The 12,678-nt window shown below is 41.2% G+C and overlaps 1 protein-coding gene across 2 annotated transcripts; it reads left to right on the top strand.

The window, feature by feature from the left end:
* Positions 1-246: 246 nt before the first annotated feature.
* LOC108678941 lies at positions 247-8,704 on the top strand. 2 transcript variants are annotated; one of them, XM_047884809.1, is made up of 10 exons: positions 247-508; positions 869-1,009; positions 1,587-1,695; positions 2,140-2,654; positions 3,306-3,445; positions 3,569-3,636; positions 4,247-4,350; positions 7,343-7,426; positions 7,839-7,960; positions 8,509-8,704. In XM_047884809.1, the coding sequence occupies exons 1-9, from the start codon at positions 365-367 to the stop codon at positions 7,857-7,859; spliced, it is 1,326 nt and encodes a 441-aa protein (XP_047740765.1). In that variant the 5' UTR covers positions 247-364; the 3' UTR covers positions 7,860-7,960; positions 8,509-8,704. The 2 variants fall into 2 exon arrangements, with proteins under 2 accessions (XP_047740765.1, XP_047740766.1); XM_047884810.1 differs by having other exon boundaries at positions 1,590-1,695.
* Positions 8,705-12,678: the final 3,974 nt, after the last annotated feature.

Raw genomic sequence — 12,678 nt, forward strand, 5'->3', positions numbered from 1 at the left:
TCTCTATCAGCCCAAATGGGAAGATCGAATTAAAATACGAGACATCGTTATCATATATGCACCGAATAAACCACGTCCTCGGTGGACCATGGGTCGCATCTGTAAATTATTAACAGACAACGACGGAAAGACAAGACCTGACCGCTCAGGGGAGTTCACTCAATTTCACTATTGTATCCTTTAGAATTAGGTTTAGATTCTGTGTTTCCGTTACGTCTCTTGATTGTCCTCCATGTGTCTCTGTATCGTCCTTTGACTCCAAACAGGGTTAAAATCAGTAGTTAAAATCTAATAAAACTCTTCATCTATTAGTTTCAATTGTACTTAATCATTCTTTCTGCTGCCCTTAAGTTTAATTCACAATATGTCACTTAATGATAATTCCATGGAAGACTCCCAGAAGTTCACTAGTGCTGCTCTGGAGTTGGTGCTGGAAAAGGAATCTGATCAACCATCTCTTGCAACGAAAGTTGGGGTTCTCATGAGCACCAATCTTGAAGTTGCGACGGTAGGTTAAATACGTATCTGTATTCATATGGTTGGGCTCTGTGCTTCTTGTGGCATGTTGGTTAATGTTCTGCAATCCATATCATTTTTTTCTACACGGTCAGTGTTAAAGCCTGGGAAGGGAATGTATTTTGGCTATAAGATTTGAAACGGCTGGTAATGTAATTTTATCAAGTTAATTGTTTAATTTTGATAAATTAATTGTTCAATTAAGTAAATTAAAGCACAAACTTTCAACTAGAACATAGGCACAAAGTATTAATTAATGTAGTATGATAAAGGTGTGAATAAACTGCTGGCTTCCTTCCTAAAAGTTTTATATGACACGAAATGTCATTGAAATGCCAAATGTTTCTTCCAGGCCATCCTGAGTGCGTTGTCAGCAGTGCAAGTGAGCCGCCTCCTGAGCATATGCCGCTTATGGCATTCTGTTGGCCTCAAAGAACTTCAGCGACGAAAAAACATGCAATTCATATTTATGAGTTCTAATTCCCCTTTGCAGGTGATTAATTTACCAATTTTCCTTATGATGAACATCTCTTGAGACATTACTGCCTAATTTATCAACTTAAATTCTATGAACGCAATTGATTTTGTGTGTTGAAATTAATTCTGAATCAAAATAAATTCCAAACATTAATTTTCTACTTCAAAACAGGAAGCATAGTGACTTGAGCATGCAAGTCAAACTCCAAATGATACCTATATTAGTAAAATGTGATAACACTATATTGAGTTTCCAACAAATAATTTTCTTCGAAAATTTCATCTTGAACTTGGCTGTATTGATTTGACACATTATTGTGTCCTGCTGTCCTTTTGCCTGGTTCAATGGTCAGATTAGCTACATGGACAGTTGCACGAGTAAAATGGCTACATGTATCATTTATATCTGCAAAAACAAACTACTTAGGCTTTGAAGTCTATTGAACTTACACGTTATAGTCATACAATTCTTGATATAGGCCATGAACTGTTTGCTCAAACATGCAGTCAGTATTCCTAGAATATGCTTCCTTGTTCTATCCCACTTTGTCCTTCCCGTCAAAAGAAAGATTCATGGATGCCTTTACTTGCAGCAGGCAAGTGACACCTCACAGGAAGAAAGGCTTTGCTCATGGGCACAACAGTGGCGATCAGTACCCAGATTCTGTCTGGTGCTTAACTACATGAGCAATAATCGTGCTGGTAAATAGCGTTTCTTGATTGAATGTTCTGACATGATACCTCTTTCGCTGAATGGGAACTTGAATTGTCGGTAATAATTCATTCTATCGTACAATTCTGTTGTTTTGACGAATGCTGACTCCAGTATGTGTTATATGTGAGGATGTGTTTTACATGTGCTTTTGATGGTCAAGTTGAATTCAAATAATTTTTTAGCAAGTAAAGGCTAAGAATCAGACAATGGTTTTGTTTTCAACTGTCTGTCCAAAATTAATAAACTGTTCTCAAGCTAATTTGGTTGCATACAAATACATTACCTAAATACTTTGTTACATTCCCAGTTTGCGATGCTCATGCCTTGTCAATATCTAAATTCATATTCTTTAAATGAATAACTTCAAAGAAATTAATTTATGATTTTTATTGTGATGACTGTGTAGATATTGATAATAAACCTTCCCACAGAAAGAATGCTGGAAGATAGCAAACTTCTGCCGCCAACATGCCCTATTGTTGAAGTGCAATGCGAAGGAGGCATATTTTATTCTGATGAAGTGTTACCTCATAATCGAACTGTAGATCATAACCTGTCGTTTTGTGGCTCTCTCAAGTGCCCAAACATGTCCCTTCCCTCAGAACCTATTTTCCTTCCTAAAACGGCAATCAAAGCTCAAAGATCTGAAAGTATTAACCAGTCTTTGGACCAAACACCTGCTGCCCTGGACATATCAGTGCCACAGTCTTCAAATTCAGAAATCAACTCAGACACAAGTTTTGTTCAATCCTTGCAGCAAGAGATGTTGAGAGCTCAGCAGGAGAAGGCCAGCTTAAATTGTGTTCTCTGCCGTAACGTTCTGAGGTGGAATGTTGGTCCGAGCTATGTAGATTTCATGCACGAGATGAAGGGATTCGAAATCATCTGTGTCCCAAACATTCCTGGAGTCACTTTCCGTTCACTGGAAATAGGCGAGAAGCAAAAGGTACGTGACTTTTTGATAATTTCGAGTCGAATAATAGCTTATAACAATTCAATGATCATCCCTGAAAGTCCTATAGACTATATATTAATGTTATTATTGTACGAAAGCCCTATGCTAATTTAACAGTCGCATTAATATCACGATAATTCACGGTTCACCTATCGCGGTCTCAGGATATCAGTTCACAAATATTCACGAAAAACTGAAATTAAGGCCATTTGGTGCCCAGGCTAGAAGCATGCCAACAGATTTTAAAGACGATTACCATATTTAAAAAGATTCAGAAACTATCTCCTCATCTATCTCATTAGGTAGATGAAGCTAGAAATTATACGTATGTTGGACATACTTAGAGCAAGATATATATATTCCCTTAAGGATGATTGGCTTCATGCATCTTAAGAGCAATGTTTAATAAGCATCGTTTGATTTTGCTGTTAGAAGATTAGCTAGTTCTGCTGGTTTGTGCAATATTTTCAGTGACAAGTTGGATTTTCGTTTGAATTTTTACGGAGAGGTTCTATTGAAATGCAAGAACGGCTTCTTCTGGTCTACTCTGTACAGATTTGACGGGATTAAAAATAAAATGAATTAATGTGAATATTTATATTGCGATTAAGAAATATCACAAGTTTATCCTTGATTCTGCAGAGCGCCAACTCGTCAAATTCTACGGAAGACTTGGTGACGTGGAATGGATGTTTGCCAGTAGATGAACGGGTCAGAGCCGTGCTGGTTTTTGACGATAGACACACGAACCTTAAGCCTTACTTGGAGCAGCTTATCAAAAAGTGAGCATAACTCGGAACTCCTTACTTAAAGCAAATTGAATATCCATCCAATTTGAATACAGCTATATATATATACAGCGCACGAATTTCATGCTCTCGGCTCACGTTTAATTCACTGAGCAGAGAGCAAGGCAACGTGGCTGTGGTGGGGGGCATGCCTTTTGACCACATAGAGCATCCGTCAGGAAGTAGTAAGTTATTAATCTGTAAATTTTTTTCTTAGATTTTTACGCTCATTTTTGAATTTTGCTCTTTCTTCTAACTTGATGTTGATGGTGAAAACGCGAATTTATGTTAATAATAATGTAAAAACTGTAAGATTGCTTTACTTTCTGCATACATGCGTGCGCCTACGCTCAGAAAAAAAGGGTCATGCTGTCCTAATAGTGACAAACTTTCTGCACGTAGCTCTGACATACCTTTTTTCAAAATGACCGACAATATAGCCATAAGTGAATCGATATTTGGACAAAATCCTATTCATTTCTTGCAATTTCGTGTAACAAAGGCTCATATCATGAGGTCGAACTTTATTTTCGTGTAATTCGCTAAAATTTTTATGTATATATTTACTCTGAGCGGTTACAACGTTTTTCTTTGCGACTCATTCTTCCTGATCATTGATTGCTTTATCGAAAATATAAATTGTTTCATTTTCACCGGATGCAACCAACAGCAATTTACTCGTTCCCCGTTGCCGTTATTCGCATAATGTTTCCCTATAACCTTTCAACCCAAAATTAATGCGAACTTGAAGAAAAGGTTTATTGCATAATCATAAGACCTGAGTTAAATATTCAGGTATCCGCGGCATGGCGGTGTGTGGTGAGAACGTGACGGCTGCAAGCGTGATCATCCCCTCTCCCACGGATGGACAGGATATGACACGTCCTGCCATGTCTAAGGTGACGAGGAGAACATGACATGTCATGCTATGTCTAGACCTCTAGGGTAACGAGGAGAACATGACACGTCATGTCTTGTCTAAGGTGAAGAGGAGAACATGACATGTCATGCTTTGTCTAGGCCTCTAGCTAGGGTAACGAGAATATGACACGTCATGTCTAAGGTGACGAGAAACTGACACATCATGCATGCACTTAATTAAAGATTTGCCTTACCAGGCACCTGACGTTGAAGTAACATTGATTAAACGACGTTTCGACGAAAAAAACTCGTAATCAACGTTGTTTTCTACGTAGTTTGCCTAGCGAAGAGTAACCATGCAGACGCGCATCTCCAGTCTGACCTTCCAAGGTGGAAGCGAACTAATTTTTATTTGATCTTTGCTAGCTGGGATAACTTGATTTGGAAATTGAAAGCTAATTCTGTCGATAGCGTCTACAGTCTACACAAACCCTCTTCGCTCGTGGCCATGAATTTCAGTTTCAGAAAGCGTCTGTAGCAGAACATGAAGCGAGACAAACTAAGCGTGGAAGGTTAAAAATTTTTTCCCCCAAACTTGCTGAGCTCAACAGTTTAAGAAAAGCCTAACTACATTCATGCTCCAGCTGACATAATTGCTTCCAGAATGCTTGAAAATTTAAGGCGTAGGTATACATAGTGCGTTATTGTCTCTATATCCAAAAAATATATGCCAACCTTTGTGAGTTAGTTAAGGAGAAATACTGCTTTGCCAGACTAGTTTGATGTGATATTCATGATGGAAAACTCTTGCTTCATTTATCATCAAGACCAGGCATTATAACACGAAATGAGCTTTTGGAGCGAGTGGCGCGATGTTCGGGTCAGGTCTGGATCACCCGCTAGGGTCGGGTAACGTCGGTCTGCCCCACCTACCCACTTCTTTGGCAGCTTATCCTCCTTGAACCACCCCATGCAATACCTCCTTCTCACCTCTTCCTGCTCGATCTTCTTCTCCTAGCCGAGAGTCTCCACTCCAACCCCGGCCCGCGCCTCTGTTCAGTCTGCACCCTCCCGGTAACGTGGCGAGGATACTAGATTCTGTACTCCAGGTGCAATACCTGGACCCACAAGCGGTGTTCCGACCTTCGCTCCTTGCTTCTCTACTACGACATGGTAAAGCTCGTCAGCGGAGCTGCCAGCCATTTATCCGCCTGGGGTTCAGACGGCCTCACGGTCCTCCACTTCAAGCACCCTGGCCCCCACGGGTTCCAATTCCTTACCCGCCTCTTTAACATCTATGTTTCTACGGCCTCTATTTCAGCTATCTGGAAAAATTAATAATTATTCCTATCCTCAAGCTTGGTAAGACTGGTAACCAGATTTCCTCATACCACCCCATCTTCCTCCTCTGCCCAGCAGTCAAGATCCTGGAACGACTCCTACTCCCGCACATATCGGCATCCCTGTCCACCGTTCCCTCGCAACACGGCCTCAAACCGGGCCACGAAACTCACGACGGCCCCCAGCCTGCACAGTGGCAGCTACGGTCGACCTATCTGTACCCTTTCCTTCTTAGCATGGTCGCAGCCTTGGATTTCCACCACAATCTGGTCCGCTGGCTGTGCTGTTATCTGAAAGGTAGGCTGGCATCCTGCCTTCACCTCAGTACGCTATTTCCCTTCAGAACAAATTCACTCAGGAGTCCCACAAGGTTCGGTTATCTACCATGCCCTATTCAACCAATTCATCTCAGACATTCCAGTACCGGTCTCCAATATTGCCTCTAGGCTTGATGCTGCGGAGGCTGACCTCGCTGGATTTATTCGGGACGTCTCCGATTGGTCTGCCTCCAAGAAACTAGCCGTGGCACCGGCAAGTCATCCGTCACGCTCTTCACTCCGGACTCCCATCAATTACGCACTCACCCTCCAGAAACAATCTGCAACGGCATCATCGATCTAGACAAAACCCACAAAATCCTAGTCGTTACATGGGACGCCCATTTTACCTCACGTTAGAGCTATAGCCACAAAAGTGACGGGCTCTCTGCAAATTCTAAAAGCCCTGGTTGTCACCTACTGGGGTTTCTTCAAGGAGGATATCTTCGCCACCTACCGGACAATCATGCGCCTAGCCCTTAACTACGCTGCCCCATCTGCTACACTGTTGCCTCATGCACTACAATAGAAAGCCTCCAAACTATCAAAAGCACAGCTCAAAGATTAGCCACTGGCTGCCTCAAAATGGCCCCAATTGCCCATCTCCACAATGAGACTGGCGCTCTCCTCCTGCCGCTCACCTGGACGTGGCTTGCGCTCAGTTCCTCGCCAGCGCACTCCAGCCCACTCGTTATTCGTTCCACATTGTCTCTGCTCCCGTCGGGGACCGTCCCAGGAAAGCCTCCCTCATGTCGAGATTTGGCCACTTTGTTGCGCCCTTTCTTGATACGGCATCATGCCAACGGTACCTATGGAGAAGCTAAGCGCTCCCTCCGCAGGGAGGTCGCCTCCCGAGCTATGGCGTCCGCCGAGAACAACACTGTTCTTGCGACCCGACCTCCACCGATTGCATCAGGAGATGCTTCGCTCCCTCGCCCCAACCGATCTGCCCTATCCCAGCTCAGTTCGGGAGGCCGTTATAGTTCCCTGGCGTCCTACACTTTTAGGGTCGGACGCTCCCCAGCGCCACCTGCCTCGAGTGCGGGGACCCCCTCCAGTCTGTCCAGCGTCTCATCGCCTGCTCCCTCTTCCCCATTACCCTCAGCGTCTCCTCATTGTGGGAGTCTTACCATGTACACGTAGCGACCCAAATATACGTAGCGACCTAAGTACACATAGAGGCTGATTGGTAGGTTTAGCTTGAATAGCTGTAGAATTAGTGATTAGCCGATTGAGTTGCGAACTCACTGCTAATTTGGGTAGTATGCCCTCACTTATGGAACCGTCGCTCTGGAGGTGTGAATTTGATCGATTAATATCAGGACGGTGCGATGCTTTGCGGTTGTCCGTTTCTTATTGACTTTATTTTCAGTTCCTGAAGTTCTATGATCCCTGCAAGACCAGTGTTGCCTTCTTCGTCACCAGCATTAGACGACCTCCACTTCGAGAAAACGAGGTAAGCAACGATGTTATTTATCTTATTAATATTTATACTGATACTAATTAACTGCTTGTCAGCTCTCTAGAAACTACTCTCGCGAAGCTGGTTGTCAATAACTCGAGTTAGTTTATCTTATCACTTCGAGTATGTGAGAAGTTCTGGAATCAGCGCGTTAATTATCGTAGATCTTATTCATTATTCAACACTTGCTTCCTTTCACTTGACGCTGTCCATATTCCGTGTTGTCTTTTTCTAATTCATGCGTGTATTAATTGCAAACTTTTTCCCAACTAAATGTTCACAATTTCGATATTGCTTTAGCTGCCAGATAATTTGTTTCTGACAATGCATCGCATTTGAGTAAAACTAACGCAGTTGCTGCTGCCGTTATAATATCTACTGATGATTTACTTGTACCACTCATAAGGAGGATGAAAATAAACCCTGACACTGAGCTGAAAATTTTCAAGAGGATGTACCCAACGACCTCTGTGTTTGGGGCCTTCGCGTGGTATGAGATTGGCTACGAGTTTCTGCCTCATCCTCGCGGTGAGAAGTTGTACATTGGATATGTTCTTCTCACTCAGTCTCATTCATGTTTGATATTTCAGTAATGTCGTCCACAAATTTATGAAATTTCAGACAAATTTCTTCGAAACTTCTGTTCTAAATTTATTGAAATATCACTTGCTGATATTAGGACATCAAAATTTGAAAATTCTGAAGATACAGCCGAGCTTTTAAAAAAAGTGCGCGATAAATTTATTTTCAGGAGTCTGGAACTTTGATGCTATAAATTGAACCTATTTTGACGAATATCTATTTTATTTATTGTTTATAGTTTAGAATATTTTTGGTAATTTTGTCTAAATTTTTTTTTCCACAAAAATTACTCTCCATACCTCAACCGTTATTGAAATTATTACCTTATCTCATGTATAACCTGTATTCCACTGCGTATGAAAACTAAAATTAATTAATTTATGCAATATTAAAATGGCCGTGTTTTGCTAAATTCGAAATCGATTAGAGAATTTACATTTTATTTGTAAGCTTGATTTTCAATTTCTAAACGTGAGTTGTGTTTCACTTTACAGGCAGCGTCGAATGGCAACTGCAGCAAGAGAAGAACGAGGAATTTGTGTCTATGTCAACTCAACGATGCGATCATTGCAATCGATGTAACAACGATCCAATCGAGCATAGAGAATCGATTGCGATTTTATTTCTCCAGTTCTAGCGACTGCAATTTTATTTCTCCAGTCCTAGCGACTGCAATTTTATTTCTCCAGTTCTAGCAACTGCAATTTTATTTCTCCAGTTCTAGCGACTGAAATTTTATTTCTCCAGTTCTAGCGACTGAAATTTTATTTCTCCAGTTCTAGCGACTGCAATTTTATTTCTGCAGTTCTAGCTGCAATGGATGGATCATATTGTCCAAATAAAGACGCTCTTTCTGCACGTACCTCTGATATGATCTTGTTTCACACCGAATTGGTTCAGGATGACCCGCACAATGGCAGAATGTGCGTCGCTATTTGGTTAGGTCTCTCTAAGGGAGTTTAGGTACGATTGGAATCTATGGACCTGGCGGATCTATGTGGGAATGGGAATCTATCACATTCCCATTAAATAGAATGGTTTGCCTTCAGGCATTTGATAGATTAGTTTCCGGGACTGTACCTAACCTTCAATGTTTATAAGTTACTTGAAGAGTGCGACAATGCATCCCAAAATTTTCCTCAATTACACTTCCGCATTGCCTTGAATCGTAGTTCTGACTAGTATTCACGTATCGGACAACGCCTAGTATTCATAATAAATGTTTTATTAGCGAGTGGCGAGTTGAGAGCAGTATATACCTTGTGCAGGGCGATTTGTGTTTCATTGATTTCAATTACTGCTTGGTAAGTTTTTTTGTTGTAAGTTGACAGGTTTAGGCGCTTTTGTTGGCATATCAAGGTTGCATGAATTTGTTTTAAATACAAATCAGTCTTTCTTTTCTCCTTAGATATTTTTATGGTTTACCTTGTAAACTCCAACTCCTCTTGCCAACCTCAAAAGGAGTTGGCAAGATACGACTAAGCCCAATTTAATTAAATCTGCTGCCGAAATAGGAGAGGTTGATGCAATTCTGTAGTTAACAATTTCCGACGCTATGATTATGAACGCGTTCAAGAAAAGACTAGACAATGTTATGCAGCCGTATATGTTCAGACTTGAAGTGAAAACATCCCACCACGGACCTGGTGAAAACACAGTAGTTATTCAATTCAACGTCAGTTTGAAAAGATCTTGTCAAATACAAGTTTTGATATCTCATATGTACAAGCCAGGAGAGTTACAAAAATCAGCGACAGGCAGAACTTGGCCCATTCTTCAGTCCCGGCATTACTTTGGGTTTGGTATACTTTCACTTCGATCAGCATTTTATATTTATATTTTAAACTGATTTATATTTATATTTAAACTGATTGATTTCTAATTTTCGATCAAAAAGATCACATATATTCGATGTATTATCGATATATATTTGTCAGATATTCAATATATAAAAATATTCCATCATACAATATTAGAAAATGAAAATCGAAATTTACGGTAGGCCGGATCGGGGTCTGGTCTTTCTTACTTGTGTGGTTGTGTCACAGTGTCAGTCCTACACTCGTAAAAGGGTCAGCCAGGCAGGAAAAGAAAGCGCACGCTAGCGTAAGCGTGCTGAAGCGAGCAAGCGACCATATTATATTCAAACAATCCCATAGGGGTGGCCAGATAAGACGGGTGCTCACGCTAGCACGTGCTGAGGCTCGAAGGACGAAGCTTGTAGATTTGTTTAGTTAGATATACAAGCGCAACTGCGCAAACAGTCCACCACCAACTACGCACCAAGCACGCGCGTATGCCGTCAGCCGTGTAGTTGCCCCTGAGGTCGCCACTCGCCTGGTCGTGTCGAGGTTGGATGTCGAAGCTTTGATCAGCTCCATCCATGATCCAAGCCGTGCCTGCTATCTGGGACGCCTCGCACCCCAAGCTGGCCAAGCACAGTGATCGACTGATCGTCAGTACTGACCGTACATCAATGACAGCAGGTCGCAGTCGCAGATATGTGATGCATTGAGTATTCCGGGTAAGGTCAATAAAACATCATTTTGTTTCATTTATATATATGTACTAGTAGTTTATTTGTAGTAATCTTATATTTATAATCTACTAAATCTAGATGTATGCCTGCCATGGAACACTCCCAACTGGAAAGTAGCTATAATAAACGCGGTATATTCCGACACATTAAGGACGTATCAAAAAATGAATGGCTATAAAAAATCACCGTATGCGCAAGTGCGCAACTCGAGTTCTGTTTGCTTACCGCTTGCGTCACTCTCACAACACCACACTACGCGCAAGCAACAATGAAACATCACAAAATGTACCCATCTTTATTTAAAAGCCTTTTGAATGCAAATCTACCAATTTACCAAATCCATGGAGAAAGTCAGTTGCTTTCACGGCGATAGCACGTCTGTCATTTGAGCTCTCTAAAAACCGGTGAATTTAATTTTAAAGTATTAGCTTTTGCACTTGCTTAAAATAATCATTTTCAAGTTATTTCTCTATAAAACACGACTGGCTTTCTCCCTCAGAGGAATATCTTTACTTGCTTGAATTACTTATACACATTTCAAACTACCTATATTGGATGAAACATGATAAATCAATATACCAACAGTAAATAACAAAATTTGCTCAAATCAGATATATCAGCAATACCTACACTTGTCAAATGTTCAATGAACCATCATATTCATTATATCAAGTAATCACCAAACAATTAAATACATATGCGCCCCACGTTTTTCGTTTTAGATGTTGTAAAATATTTTAACTGAAATACAAAAGACCAAGAGAATGAAAGCAAACAGAGATCAGTAGCTGCCGTAAAATTATTTTCTACTTTTGAGTCCACATGAAAAACGTGGTCTTTAAAATTTTTTTTACACATTTTATTTTCTACTTTTTAGTTTTTTAAAGTATTATATTTTCTCCTTTTTAGTCCGTTGCTACACATGAAAAACGTTGTTGCGAGCCAATTTACTTGACTTGATGTACGTATCGATGATACGCAGCGTATCATCGATATACGCAGTCTAAACACGAATATCCTCTTGAGGATGACGTGCATTTAAAGGTTCCCAAACCCTTGCTTGTGAGTTCCTGTAGAGTTTATAACTAGTGCACAAAGGTCAACCATCCTACATAATATTCATTTTATTTCAGTTGGCCACGCAAATGCACGAAAGAAAATTCTTTTCGAAGTTCTGTAGAAAATTGTATTCGAGGGGATACATTGTTGTTCCCGTATTTATCTGGGTGCGTGGCTGTAATAAAGAAAGGTTCGGAAATAAATACGCCTGGAAACGTGCAACAAATTATTGATTATTGTATTGTTATCGGGAGCTGAGCTTCCCTAAAAGTTTCAGAGTGCTAGCTAGTGGGAAAGTTGGTGAAATATCGATTGCAAGATTTGATCATCACAGACAGACACGAAAGCGAGCTAAGAAAAACGTGGTAAAAACTCTCTGCTTTGCCACTATGCTTGCTGGGTCAGGTTTTGGTCCTCCAGAGTCATCTGGAGTGGTGGAGACTGGTGAGTTGGTTGAGATGATGGAGAGTGGTGGTGTAGCTTCTGGAGTCTTTGTTGTTGAGAACTCAGACCCAGACAGTGACAGCATCATTGAGGCTACCCCTGCCGTTTCTGCTCGAAAGCGCAGGAACCGTAACTCGGGTGGTTAAAGTGAAAGTCTTCCTGGCAGTAGAGCAAAACGCGCAGCTGTGAATAGCAAGAGGCTACCGGTCTTTGGTGCATCAGTACAAGGACATGAACATCCCAATGGCAGTCAGTGTTGAGTGGTGGCAAAGTTGCCATCAAATTCGAATTTTCGGAGTGCAGGTTCTGGTCAGACCATTTTGGTGAAGGCTCAGGGACCTAATGCTCTGAGTTTCCTGAAGGATCCAATTGGCCTTGCTCAGGGTATCAAGAGCTCTCCTTTTGGGAAAGTTAGTGATTTGAATGTGCGCACTAATCCTTGGCGCCAGCTGATTGCCTTAGAATCACCATCTTTTAGAGGGAGCCAGATGTCCAACTTCCTATCAGTGTGCATGATTGGAAAACTGTCTCTTATACACATCTAGATGTGTATAAGAGACAGGCCTTGAACCTACCAATTTACCAAATGGTATGTTGGTAACTTGGTGCAATGGACTTCTAT

Source organism: Hyalella azteca, unplaced genomic scaffold (genome assembly GCF_000764305.2).
Source record: "Hyalella azteca isolate HAZT.00-mixed unplaced genomic scaffold, Hazt_2.0.2 contig16235, whole genome shotgun sequence".
Classification (NCBI taxonomy): domain Eukaryota; kingdom Metazoa; phylum Arthropoda; class Malacostraca; order Amphipoda; family Hyalellidae; genus Hyalella; species Hyalella azteca.